The sequence below is a fragment of the Sarcophilus harrisii genome, chromosome 4, assembly GCF_902635505.1.
Source record: "Sarcophilus harrisii chromosome 4, mSarHar1.11, whole genome shotgun sequence".
Lineage (NCBI taxonomy): Eukaryota > Metazoa > Chordata > Mammalia > Dasyuromorphia > Dasyuridae > Sarcophilus > Sarcophilus harrisii.
Window position 1 is genome coordinate 351,713,803 of NC_045429.1, and position 14,544 is coordinate 351,728,346.

At 33.4% G+C, this 14,544-nt stretch overlaps 1 protein-coding gene across 5 annotated transcripts in view; it reads left to right on the forward strand.

Moving 5' to 3' along the window:
* Nucleotides 1-14,544, forward strand: part of BRIP1 (BRCA1 interacting protein C-terminal helicase 1) — a 378,898-nt gene that overhangs the window by 78,048 nt on the left and 286,306 nt on the right. For all 5 annotated transcript variants that reach the window (XM_031966520.1, XM_031966525.1, XM_031966521.1 and 2 more), the window contains 7 exons: nt 521-742; nt 2,199-2,398; nt 3,978-4,110; nt 4,618-4,772; nt 9,254-9,419; nt 9,518-9,658; nt 12,100-12,261. In XM_031966520.1, coding sequence (XP_031822380.1) covers nt 521-742; nt 2,199-2,398; nt 3,978-4,110; nt 4,618-4,772; nt 9,254-9,419; nt 9,518-9,658; nt 12,100-12,261 — 1,179 coding nt within the window. The remainder of the gene's footprint in view (nt 1-520; nt 743-2,198; nt 2,399-3,977; nt 4,111-4,617; nt 4,773-9,253; nt 9,420-9,517; nt 9,659-12,099; nt 12,262-14,544) is intronic.

Genomic DNA, 14,544 nt, shown 5'->3' on the forward strand with positions numbered 1-14,544 from the left:
ATAATGATCTCCTGTTGACCAATCATTATTAAGTATTATGAAAAGTATGTGGAAAGAGAGGCAATATGATGTTGTAGACAAAGAGCAGTTCTTGAGGCAGGAAGATGGGATTCAATTATTGTCTCTGGCATATATTAGGTTTGTGGCTATCACAAATCAATCTCTTAACATCTCAATGCCCTAGGTAATTCTCTAAGATGTGAGTTGGGGATAAGTTTTTGATAAATTGTAGAGAGAATTGTTATAGTAGCAGTTTCTCAGAAAAATGAAATTGTAGATCTGGAAAAAATGTGTTTTAATTGTGGATTCCTAGGTCTTAGGCTCTTAGGTAATTTGAGAGATCAAAAACAAGTCCCTCGTTAAAAAATTGTTGTTGCTAATTTCTTTGTAATTTGATAATATATATTCCTATGCCTGGGGGAGGGATAATAAGTTTTGGGTTTGGGGGACACTTTTTTGTTTGTTTTTTATTGCTACTACAATATTGGCTAATTTTTCAATAATATGTATTTATTTTTAGGGTAAATCCTGTTATTTCAATCACGGTGTCCATAAAATTAGTGAACAACATGTTCTACAGACTTTACTAGGGATGCACAGGGCCTGGGATATAGAAGATCTTGTGGGCCTGGGAAAAAAGCTAAAGGCCTGTCCATATTATGCAGCTAGAGAACTAATGCAAGATGCTGACATTGTGTTCTGTCCCTACAACTATCTCCTAGATTCACAAATAAGGGAAAGTGTAAGTATAAATGTAATGATTTAAAAAACCATTTTTTTACTAACAGGGATTTAAGTGATCTAAGAAATATCTTCAGTGTTTTTTATTTAATTTCAGCCTGTCCATTGTTCTGTTCAATGTTTAATTTAGGTAAATAGATGAGCACATTAGGATTACCAGTAATTACTAATTAGAAGTAACTAATTCCTGAAATTAATAAAAACTACTTATTTAAATGTAAAGATATTTTAAATTAAAGGGATAAGGAATCTTATGAATCCAGTGTCTGCAATGAGAATACAACTAGTGTACAATAAAAATGAAACAATTTATAAAGCCACTCAGTATGATTTATGCTGATATACATTGGGAGCTTTTGAGAAATGTTTTTATGTAGTATATATTATATGTATTTATGCTATCTAGTTTTCCTTATCAAGTGATATAGGTAATGGTTATAGCATGATGGAGCATGAGAAATTTGGAATTCTTGTTGCTGCTACTGACTTTTTTGATGTGTGCAAATTCTTTTGTTATCAGTTTTGCTGTTCCCTCAGTTTTAAAATGTAGATAGCTTACATTTATCTCTTGTAGTACTCAGTTTTCAGCCCTTTTTATGTAACTTCCTATTGAAAACCTTTTCTGTTTGCCTACTTTGTATAAAATAGTTTCCTTAGCTTGGCATGTTAGGCCCTCTTTAGTCTGATTACAATATACATTTCCTGCCTGATCTTTCTGCTTGATTTTGTTTGTCTACTTTGACAAATCTTTAATTATGCCTTGTTCTTTATTTTCCCTTTGCTTTGCTTAAGACATCTCCTACTTCTGTTTTCTCTTCTCTCTTTCTCTCAGACTCTCTTTTTTTGAGGATGAATTAAAATATCTCCTCCTGAAAGCTTTCCCTAACTTCTTCTGGCTACAAGGTTCTTACTTTCCTCTGCATACATTTATAGTCCCTGCCTCTCATTTGACAGTTGATTATGTGTTGTCTTGTGATTGTTGTCCACCATTTTGTCTTGTTTAGCTATTTTACATTTCACGTTTTGTTTTGTTTTTATTCAATTGTGCCCCCAAATAATGGTAAACTTCTTAAAAGAAATAGGGTCCCTGAACTCAAGGAGCTTAGAAGATTTTATATTCCTCTCAGCTTCTAATATGATGTCTTCTACACAAGAGGTTCTTCACAGATAGTTGGTGGTTTCATATATTTGCAAAAGGTTTTGAGACCTCTAGATGACAGTTATTGTGCTGTTATAAATATTGTGATATTGTTACGTATGAAGAATTCAGTAAAGAAAAGTTAGTTGGCTTCAATAATGCAGAAGTTATATAAACCCTAGGAAAATCAATTTTTTACACAATTGTGCATGCTTCTGTTGACTAAAAACTGGGTGAAGCAAAAACAGTCCTCTGACTACTGATTAAATTAAAGAGTCAATTTCATAATGTTTTACAGGAAAATTGTTTTCTGTTATAGATGGATATCAATCTGAAAGAGCAGATCATCATTTTAGATGAAGCCCATAATATTGAGGAATGCGCACGTGAGTCAGCCAGTTACAGTGTTACAGAAGTCCAACTTAGGTTTGCCCGAGATGAATTAGATATCATGGTCAGCAATAATATAAGGAAGAAAAATCATGAACCCCTTCGAGCTGTGTGCTATAGCCTCATAAAGTAAGAAAACTGTTTTTTTAAGTGGAATAAGTTAATGTTTCCTTTAAAATTTTTTTTTTATTTTATGCTATATTTTTATTTTTAAAAACATTTTTATTAATATCTTTTGTATGTCAGTAGTACAGATGACAATAGTGGGGCTCTGCAAAGTGCACAGGCAGGGTAAATAGGACCTTAGAAGGTCATTATCTGGCAGGTAGTAAAGTTTATCACTCCATCATATCGGAAGGAATAGAATTAGTGACAGCCATATCACCTATGCTCTGCAAGTAGTAAAGCCACCTAGATGGATTCTGGGTGGTCCTGGCTTTGGGAAGGAATGAGGTACAAAAGTTTGGGGAGAGAGTGCTGCCTGTGATGCTAGGTGGGACTTAAATTGTATGAATGGGTTCTAGAATACCTGGGGCCACAACAGAGGATGAGAGAAGAAAGTGAAAGAAAGAGGGGAAGAAAAAGTGTGAGAAGGGAGTAACATATAGTAAGGCTTAACATTAGTGAGTTCAAATAGTTTCCCCTGTCCCCATAAAGGTCTTAATTATTCATATTATTGAAAGAACTCAATATGATACTATCTGTTTAGTAGACATTGGACAAGTTAATATCAATTAGCCCAAAAAAATTCTTATACAAAATGCATGCTGTTATGTTGGTTTCTAAGACATACCTCTAGTTAGATAGACCCATGTATGTGTATATAGTAATTTAATTTTACAAACAAATCATTCTCCCTGTTTCTCCTCTTGGACAAAATATATTTCTCAAAAGATCTTTGCTTTTTTTTTGTTGTTGTTGGGGGAAAATTTTATTTGGCTTTTGATGTCAAATAAAATGTTTTGGTTTTATGTAATACTGTAACTAATGCTTGTAATAATATGGACCACATGTATTTTCATTTCAAAGAGTCACTTTTGGAATTTCACTTGGAATGCTTTCCATGATGCATGAAAAATTATTTGGAAAATTTAACCTTGCTTATTCTTGGATGGTTTGCTTACTTAACTTTTTTTTCTTTTTTCTTTAAGGAGTTTCAAAGATAAATAAAACTAATCAATCATTTAGAATTAGGCAATAAAATGATTAGTTGCGAAGTAAACTTTGTAATAATAGTTTTTGTCCATTAAAATGCCTCAAGAGCAGGAACTGTGATACCTCCCAATACCCCACATACTTCAGAACTATTCTGTAGTGTAAACTAAATGTATAGTCTGATGTTCTTTAGCTTAAGATTTTCATTTAGAAATCTCTGCTAGTAAGGGGAGGAAAACTCATATACAGGATTTGTAGGAAGTTAATTTTTATTTTACAAGGCAGCATTTCTGGTTACTTTGCAGTGCTGCCTTGAGATTAGTATTTGATGTTTCAGATCATTTTATATAAGAATTTGTATCTCCACTTGCCTTTAAGACATCTTAAACTGAATGTCTAGCAGACCCCTTAAACTCAACATGTCCAAAACAGAACTTCCTATCTTTCCCTTAAGCTATCCCCATTCCCCATTTTGCTAAAGTAATATGCAAAAAGAGTGATACTGCCTATTAGAGTTATTGTTTAGTTTATTTTAATTTTTTTCTTATTCTAGTTGGTTACAGGAAAATGCTGAACATCTTGAAGAAAGAGATTATGAATCATCCTATAAAGTGTGGAGTGGAAACGAAATGATCTCTCACTTCTACAAAATGGGCATAACTGCTGCTACCTTTTCAGTATTACAGGTGGGATGTCTTATGACATTTAGTGAAATTCATTTTGTGAATACAAGGTTCATGTTATTATGATGTAGTGGGTTAGTTGGGCAATGTATTCTCTGAATAAATATAATACTTTACTTATATTCATCACCCTTCCATGAATCAAAATCTTCTTAGTGCCTAAGTGTTCTCTGGAAGTTGCTAAGATCCTTTAACCCCTTCAATGATTCAAGAGAATCATTTAGTACATATCTAGTTAGTGTTTTACTTTGGGACTTCAGCTGGTCATGACAATCTGAAGAATTAATGAGCCTCTAATGGCCTAACCAACTCTTAGGAAGTAACTAATCCTTTGGAGAATTTGGTTCTTCATATGTAGTCAGACTATGGTGCCATTGTTGGAATTTAGTCCAAAAATTCAGTAAACAATTTGTAATATTTATCTAGATTGTATGTGACCATATGAAATAAGATTGATACTGAACTCTTTTTTTTCTGAAAGATTGTTTATGTTCTATTTATCTGTTATAGGGTCATTTTACTGCTGTGCTTCAAAAAGAAGAAAAAATCACATCACATAATGGTAAAGAGCAAGTCAGAGAAATACCTATTGTTAGTCCTTCGACTCAGATTATGCTCAAAGGACTTTTTATGGTACTGGACTATCTTTTTAGGCAGAATAGCAGGTTAGTGGAGATCATTTCTGTTTTTCTCCTTATAAACATTTTTATTGAATAAGATTCTGTGAACTTTGGGTATGTTTCATAAATGCTTTTATTTTTTAAAATGTACTTTTTCATAAATGCTTTAAAATATTATTTTTTTCATTATCATAAACTTAATAAATATCAACAAATATGAACATTTACTTAATGAGGAATAGAAAAGGAGGAATCCCTATGAAATTGAATTTGTACATATTTTATTTTAATCACAGTAGATACAACATTGTCCTGTTTGTTGTTGCTCCTGATTATCCTTCTGCTTTCTTCTTTATATTTCTTAATACTTCATTGACTTAAATTCGTCTTTCTTTTCCTTTTTAAAATATAAATATCACAGCCTCTCAAACTCTCATTCATCAAAAAACACCAAATGCTGCCCTATCCTGTAACATATAAGTGTAACCATGAAAACAAAGCCACATTTTCTGTATCTGATATAGTACTCATTGATTAAATGCCCATTATGTGGCAGACACTGTCCTAAGTGCTGGGAATACAAATAAGAAAAAGAAAGCCTATGTTCTCAAGGAGCTTACAATTTTACAGAAGACAAGAAGAACATTAATAATAATAGCTCACATTTACATAGCATTCCCTATATGCCAAGTAATTTACAAATATTATCTTCTTTGATTATCACAATAACCCTGAGAGGTAAGTGCTATTATTATCATTTTATACATGGGAAAACTGAGGCAAATAGAAGTTAAATGACATGCTCAGGATCACATAGCTAGTATGTGTCTGAGGATATATTTGAACTCAGGCCTTCTTGATTCTAGGTCTGGCACTCTGTTGGATTGCCTAATTGAAAGGGGGAAAATGGATTATGACAGAGGGTAGCTAGTACAGAGGCACAGTGAAAATCAAGCAGAGGAACTGTTGACAAAAACATGTCTGGAAGGTTGAACCCTATGTAAAGGAAAACTAGGAATTTGTTTTTCCTTTGCACTCTAGCCTTCCAATCAGAGAGCTAGTGTAATGGGGCAGAACTCTGGAGAAATGTATTTAAAACAAGGATTCTTACAACAAGGTGTTAACTTGATGGAATTGATAAGACAATGGTTATATAGTTTAGCATGGTGATTAAAGTACTTAATATAGTTCTACAAGATTGACATCTATTATACAAGATTGACACCTACGATGATATAATTATAATAGAGTATATAAGAGCCAACAAGAACTGGACAAGAGACATTCACTCCATTTCCCACCATCTTGGTGGCTGGCCTGTCCTCCTTCATTTCTCCACTGTGACCAAGGTCTGTCTGAAAGGCCTCCAGAAAGCTAGCCCAGGCCCCAGACAAGGAGACAGACTATGAAGGAGACAAAAAAGCATTTGGACTTTATCCCTGGATATTCTTGTGGTGATTACTCAGCTGAAACAAAGGTTGGTCCAAAGACCTCTAGAAAACCAACCAGAATAGTATAGGCCAGAAGCTACTGAGAGTATTAGGGAGGTAACCAGTAGCAAAGTTGAAGCAATTTCTATGACTTTAATGTCTGAAAATGAATGTTTTATTCTGTACTTTGAGTCTATCACCTCTGTCAAAATGTTTCACCTTCATGACTTTTAGACTTGTGACCTGTCATTGCATTGATCAGAGTTCTTAAAAGTTTCATGGTTGTTTACTATTTCAGTGATATAGTCATTATATAAATTGTTCTCTTAGTTCTGGCCACTTCACTCTGTCAGTTTATAGAACTCTGAATTGGTCTCTTATTTTTTATAATTTCTTATAATTAAATAATATTCCATTATATTTTGGGGCCATAATTTGTTCAACCGTTCCCCATTTGATGAATACTCACTTTATTTCTAGTTCTTTGCTACAACAAAAAGTTCTAATAGAAATATTTTGGTACAAGTGGGAATCATTCCTTCTTTCTCTGATTTGTTTGTCTTATAAAACTAGAGATGTTTATTATTTGATCAAAGTATATGCAGAGTTTAGTAATATTTTGTTACCAAATTGCTAATTTTAGTTTCAAATTGCTATCCAGAATAGTCAGATCACATCATAACACTATAACAATACAATAGTGCACCTATCCATTCATAGCCATTCCAACAATTGTCATTTCCTTTGTTGTGATCTTAGCCAATGTGATGGCTGATAATGTGAGTAAACAGAAAAAAAAAAACCAGACAAAATTATGACTTGCTCAGAGTTAAGACACTCAAGAAATAAACCCAGAAGAAGAGAGCAACTCCACAAAACCTATTAGTAAAACCTCAGAGAAAAATATTTAAATATTTTGTGGCTAGACAGACTAATAGTGGAAGAAATGAAAGAAGAGATAAAAAATGAAATTATGAGTGAGATTAGAGCTCGGGAGGGGGGAGGAAATCATAATAAAGAGAATTAACTTGGAAAAGAAAACGAAAAGCCTTAATCAAGTAGTCAACTAAAGCCCCCTTTTCATTTTTGATATTGGCAGTTTAATTTTTTCTTTTTTTTTTTTTATCAGATTGATTTGTTGCTTTTATAAATTAAAATTACATGTTCAATTTATTGAATTATTTTTCTTTCTTTTGTTGATGAAAGTGTTTAGAGATATGTTTTCTTTCAAAGGATTGCATTGGCTTCATCCCAAAGTTTTGACATATTGTCAAATTATTTCATTGTCTTTAATTAAACAATTTATTGTTTCTATGATTTTGTTGTTTTATCCACCAGTTCTCTAGGATTAAATGATTAGTACTCTTGAAGTTTAGATTTCTGCTTCAAATAACGCACATTTTTTGTTGTTAAGGGTTTTTCCCCTCTCTTTACTCACGTTTTCATTTTTAGTTCTTACACCAGAATTTTGTACTTAGGCTGCTCTCCTCTGACACTCTTGGTTACTTTGGGTTGTCTTTGATCCTGTGCCCGTGCAGGCTAGCCTGAATGGTGTGACTGATTCTAGGCCCCAAATTTTGCCTCAATCCCTGGCTTTTATTTCAGTTTCCTGGTGGTCCATTGCAGGATTTTGCCTCAGCCAGCGGCAGTTTTCTTTCTTCTTAAATGATCCCCATTTGAGAGTTGGTTTTGTTCCCTGCTGTACTTCTGACAAGCCCCAGTGGTATGCTCCATTGGTCTCAGACTTTGTCATAGTCCTCCACACTGGCCTCCAGGAACTGAGTTGCCTCTGTCTTCTGGTATGGCTCCTGCTGCACTGAGTGGTATACCACTTGGCCTTGTCCACCTTTATAGTCACATAGGAAAATTAGCTCTTTTCCTAGCTAATCTCTTCTAATCTCTAGTTGCCAGAGTTCACCCTGGCTTGAGATGCTCCTATTCAGAATGCTAGAGTATTATTATAGTGCCTTGTGAAATGATGAGAGATAATTTTGGACAAACCTGAGAAAACTTTTTTGAACTGATACAAGAATGAAGTGAGTCAAACCTGGAGAACAATTTATACAGTAACAGCAGTATTCTAAATAAAAACTACTCTGAAACATTTACGAACTCTGATCAATGCAATGGCCAACTGTAACTCCAGACCATTGATGGATTTGAAGCCAAGAAAAACTGAATTAAAATCTTGCCTCAGATATTAGCTGTGTCAACTCAAGCAAGTCACTTAATCTCTTTCAATCTCGGTTTTGACATATGGAAAACTGGTAATAATAGCACTTATACCAGAGGAATGTTGTGAGTTTCTGAAATAATATAAGGGTTTTTTGTACAACTTGCTGTTTCTTTCAAATTTACAACAAAATTATGTAAATTTCTTTTTCTTTCCTCCTTTACTTTAGAAATGACTATCATTAGACAAATAAATAGCTATATGTAAAATTATTCTATACATCTTTTTTTTAATCTTTTTTGACAGTTTGATGAATCTATGGACCCCTTTTAGAATAATATTTTTAAAAGGCAAAAAGGATACTAGATTTTAGATAGTGGTTAATGAAAATAATATGTGTTTTATGTCTCTTCCAAGTTCATGAACTCTCTGAAATTTATTCATAGATCTAGTTGGTGGTCTTTGGGGCCTAGGTTAAGAATCCTTGGATTAATTTCTGAGATTTACTTTAATTCTAAAAATCTGTGAAATTGTAGCTTATCTGCTAAAATTTTATAGACTCTCTTATTGGTAGTGGGAAAAATTATGAAGCTGAGATTTTTGAATGAGAGTGTAGAATGGTAGAAAAAGCACTTTATTTCAATTGAGTAGATTTAGCCATTTTCATCCCTATTATCTTTGATAATGGAAAATCATTTAACCTCTTTAGTTTTCTCTTCTATGAAATTGGAATAATAATATTTATAATATCTAATGTACAGGGCTGTTGTGAGAAAATATTTTGCAAAATTTAAACCCTCATATGAATGTGACTTATAACTGACTGTAAATGTAATTGGTTGTTATAATCTGTTCAGATATTGGTGATAAATATTGCAAGTTTTTAAAAAACAAAGTCTGATTATTGGTTGCTTTTTATTTAGGTTTGCAGATGATTACAAAGTTGCTATACAGCAAACTTACTCTTGGACAAGCCAGAATGATATTCCAGATAAAAATGGTTTCTTTGTTTTACCTAAAAATAAGAAACGTTCTAGGCAAAAAATGGCAGTCAATGTGCTAAATTTTTGGTGCTTGAATCCAGCTGTGGTAAGCTTATTATAATTAGTATAATTGCTCAAAGAATTAGATGATAATATTTGATCCATTTGATCACAATTTCATACAACTAATATTTCCCTTTATAGGCCTTTTCTGATATTACATGTAATATACGCACAATTGTTCTGACATCTGGTACTCTGTCACCAATGAAATCTTTTTCATCTGAACTTGGTGTGACATTTGCTATCCAACTAGAGGCTAATCATGTCATTCAGAACTCACAGGTTAGTATTTTCTTTTTTATGTTTATGAAGTTTCTAAGACTTTTATTATAAATTGAATTCCTGCTTAACTGATCTAGGTGTCAATTGAAGTTATATGAGAAGAAATTTTACTCTAATTTAAGAATAAGAAGAATGCTAATTATTCACATCCAGAGAAAGAACTGATGGATTCCGAATGTAGATTGCAGCCTACTTTTTTATTTTTTCTAAGATGAAAATACTTTTTACATAATCGCACATATGTAACCTATATAAAATTGCCTGTCCTTTAAGGAAAAGGGGAGGAGAAGAGTAAAATCTGGAACTCAAAATCTTATAAAAAGGAATGATTAAAATTATCTTGACATAATTGTGTAAAAATAAAATGTTGTTAAAAAAGAATACTATTTACCTCTTAAGAGACAACAAAATGTGATAAATTCTGTTCTCTGAGGCAAAAACATAAAGCTCTATAAACTTCATATGATCTGAAAATTCTGTTTTAATTCTTTGTGTAATATACCAGCAATAGACCAGAATAAAAAAAAAAAAAATCTAACAATTCCTATTTGCCTTGGAATAAAAATTTAACATAGGTACACTTTCTCATCCTAAGAGTTCTATTTCAGTTTTTTTCTACAAAACCATCATTCTTTCAGGTATTATTTTTTTATATGAATATTCATACCCATAAATGTTCTGCTGTATGATTGGAACTTGGCCTTTGAGGGAAATTTCTTCATTGAGGTAGCCATGCCCTCTAATTGGCTAGTAGCTCTCCAGCCCTTAGAGAGAAGTTTGACAACTCTGGGAACACGTTTCCCCAATCCAAGGAGACATGTCTTGCATCACACTCCTGTTCCCACCCCAGCTGCCCACTGCCTTAGTTTTTTCCTCTTCCTCATGCCTGATGTGAAGCAAGAAGGTAATGTGGCTAGGGTATTTATATTACATCCATGGGTATTTATAAAGTATGGATCCTCATGTATATATAAAGAGAAATACCTGAATGCTAGAAATAGTTACTCTTATGTAGAACTAGATATGCAAGAATGTTCTGAAAGGTGGTAAGAACAAAATCTTATAGTGATTATTAGAATGAGCTGAGTGTACTTGAAAAGAGTTGCAAAATATTTTTTAACCAGTAGGATTTTCAATAAATTACAAAATTTATCTTGTTTCTTCTCGATAGCTCTCAATGGCATCCCTTCTTTCTGTCTCAGCATGTTAAGGCCAGTAGGTATATGTGGCTACAGTTAACTTGGAAGGGACTTAAAATGTGTAGTGGTGCTAAATCCCCATGACTGGTCAGCACAGATTTTTCTAGTGTGAGGGAAGTGGAAATAATTTGGATTCATGTGGATTAGTTGTAGCAAATCATACTTGGCAAGTAATCTGGTTTCATCTAATTCTCCCATTGCCAGGTAGATAGAATGAACAACTTTTCACTGGATGTGTTATAGTGGAAATTCTTTTTGGGGTATGGATTGGACTGGATCAGAGATTCTTAATCTTTTTTTTTTCCTTGAAGCACTTGGGGTCAAGTTACTTGCCCAGAGTCACACAGCTAGGAAGTATTGAGTATTTGAGGCTGGAATTGAACTTGGGTCCTTCTGACTCCAGAGTTGGTATTCTATCCACTGTGCTATCTACCTGTCCTAATTCTTAACCTTTAATGAGTCCTGGATCTCTTTAGCAATCTGGTGGAGCTTTTAGACCCCTTTATTGAATAAAATAACATGTATAGGATTAACAAAGGAAACCCATTATGTTGCAATACATGGGTCACAAGATTAAGAACCTTTGAAATGGCTCATCTCAAGAGGCTCTTCCAATTCTGAATTTTATGATTCTATTATTCATTCATTCATTGTTATTTGTTGGAACATCTACTGTATATGAGATATTGCAAAGTCTTAGACAGTAAATAAGAAGTTAGATAGCTTCTATACTCAGGGAGCTAACATTTAAGATTATAAACATTTCCTAAAGCTACACAGACTCAACAAACTTCTATAAACTCAATTTCGTCTTCAAATCCAATATAAAGATAATAAACTCAGCAGCTTTTAAGTAAATTTATTAGGTACTGCTTGATTTCCTTTAGCGGTCTTAATAGTTCCTTAAGGATCTTGATAAATTCTTTTACATAGATGTCTATGTAGTATGTATGTGCACATGGGTACCATGTGCATGTGTGTGTGTCTCTAATGGTAGCCATCTCTAGGGCCGATGGGGGGAGGGGGGTGGAATTTACATGATAATTTTGCTGTATATTTAAAAGGAATAGCAAATTATACATAATAGATTTGGTGTTTCATATGCAATCATCTTTTATTATACTATATTACAGAAATGCTTGTTTTATTCTATAAATCAAAAATAAAATAAAACATTTTTAAAATGCTTATTTTTCTGCCTGGCTTAAGCACACTTCTAATGCAGAATTTTTCACATAATAGGTTTGGGTTGGCACTATTGGGTCAGGTCCCAAAGGGCGGAATCTCTGTGCCACCTTCCAGCACACAGAGACCTTTGCATTCCAAGATGAAGTTGGAGCGCTTCTTTTGTCTGTGTGCCAAACAGTGGGCCAAGGAATTTTGTGCTTCTTGCCATCTTACAAGGTAAGGAAATACTGAACTGTCCTTTTGACTTTTAAAAATCATATGAAATTCTCATTTTAACTTTCTTGGGAGCAGAAGCAATGAAAGTAACCCGAAACCTTTGCCAAATACACAATTTTATTGTCTGTGTTGGGAATGGAAGGATAGGGGTGTGGGAAGAAGCAAGTGGAGAGCTGGTAATTGGGAAATGCTGTCTGATTAAAAGCATAAGATTTCATTTGGCCTTGAGACAAAGACAAGAGCATGGGATCATAGGCAACAGCTTTTCAGCATCTGTCTGAATAGTTTCACAGTCAAAGGGAAAAAGAACAAAATTATATTTTTGAGTGGCTTAATAATTTGACCCTAAAACAGTGGTTATGGTAGCTAGGGGTTGTTATACTCTCCCCTTCTACTTAATGTATTAACCTAATATTGCCTACCTCCTGAGAGAAATTTGCTTTTCATACAGAAAGTGCTCTCTGTCTTAACCCCCACTATTTGGAATCCCTAGTTCCATTCAAATTTTAACCCACATGCTACTCACAAAAGGAGGTCATTACTGTTCCCTAGTTGTTAGTGCCATTCTATCTTTTTTGAAAATACTTTATCTTTACTTTGTAATTACTTCTCTGTGTACATGTTATTCCCATTCAGTTGAATGTAAGCTTCTTGAGAAATGTCCATAGTACCTTATGTTGTGCCCAACATATGAGACATTTTAATGCATGCTTGTTGAATTGAATTTGATCACATTTTGATTGTATTTTAAGACTAGTTCTTAATGCAGGCAGATTTAATTATTTTTCTGTAACAAGTTATACTTCTAAGAATAAGAACATTAGTAATATGTTTATATCTGTAAAAAATGTTTAATTTGGTATTTCTTCACAGACTATCTATAAACTTTATGGACAAGAACTACATTCAGTCAATTCTAGATGTAGGTAAGCCTAGGACTAGGGGTCTAGATCTATGATTTTATTAGTTGAGGGGATTTGGAATTGAGGAAAGTCTACCATTTCAGGTCAGCACCTTCTTTGCACTTATATTTCCTGAAGCTACTTAGACCACTGAAAGGATAAATAACTTGCACAGAGTCACATAGCCATCAAGCATCACATTAATTTATTCATCCTAGGAAGAATCTTAATAAAATCATTTACATATCTCCAAAAATACTGAATATAAAATAAACATAAAATCTAAGAAGCATCTTTCTTAAAACGCATTTATTAATTATTTTTATATCATCATAGTTTTCTCCAGCATCTCATCCCCTTTCAGAGCCATCCTATAAAATAATTATTATTTTAAAGAAGAAAAAAAAAGTCAGCATAACTGATCAAAACATAGAAAAATGTAAATATGTACACTTTGCAAACTGTGCAAAGGGATAGGATGTTTTCTCTTATTTTTCCTTTCAAGCCATACGTATTTACTAAGACTTTTTTTAACAAAAGTCGGGAATTTTTCCATGGTGGAGTGTCTAAGCTGAACATGTTTGTTTGAAAGATGGGTAATTAAGTCTAGATTTAAAGCCATAAGGCAATTTTCCCCCCTTTTAGCAAAAGAAGTAATTGGCTTTACGAAAAATAAATGGAACTTTTAAAGTTTAAAATATGGAAACTTCCTTCCCTAAGGAAGTTATTTATGGTAGCATTGGAGCTATCTGAAAGAAAAAAACCCCCAAACAAAACCACAATCAGGTTGGAAAAAACCTTTTACTAACCACATTCCAACCAAGATCAGAAGCACGGAATCAGGAAGTGAGGAAATAATCATGATAGTGTAGACAGCATGAAAATCATTTGCCTATAGATAATGGCACCAAATAGCAATTCTTTATGTATATAGCAGCAACCTAATTGAACATGTTTCTCAGCACATATGGAGCCATGCCAGCTTTAATGTAAACCTACTTCACAAGACTGTAATTACTGATGAAAACACCCACTGTATGAAAAACAGCCACAGTATGGAAGACCTTAGGTACACCATCTAAGACTAATTTTCTTGTTTAAGATTTCTCAAGTTGTGTTGTATTCAGCAACAAAAGAAAATGTTCTGTAGAGACCCAGTTGAAATTCAATACTTATATAGAAAGAAAGTACCTATTTAGGCCAAATCAAGGAAAAAAGCCAGCTCTGGAGCTTGTCTCCTGGGATTTTATGTATTTCTGACAGTACTGTTTACTGCAGTTACTGAAATTGACCATTAGGTGACTACACAGACCATAAAATGCAGTTTTGCTTGACAAAAACAAGTGGTCTATTTTAATGAATGAATTGAAATATACACCTT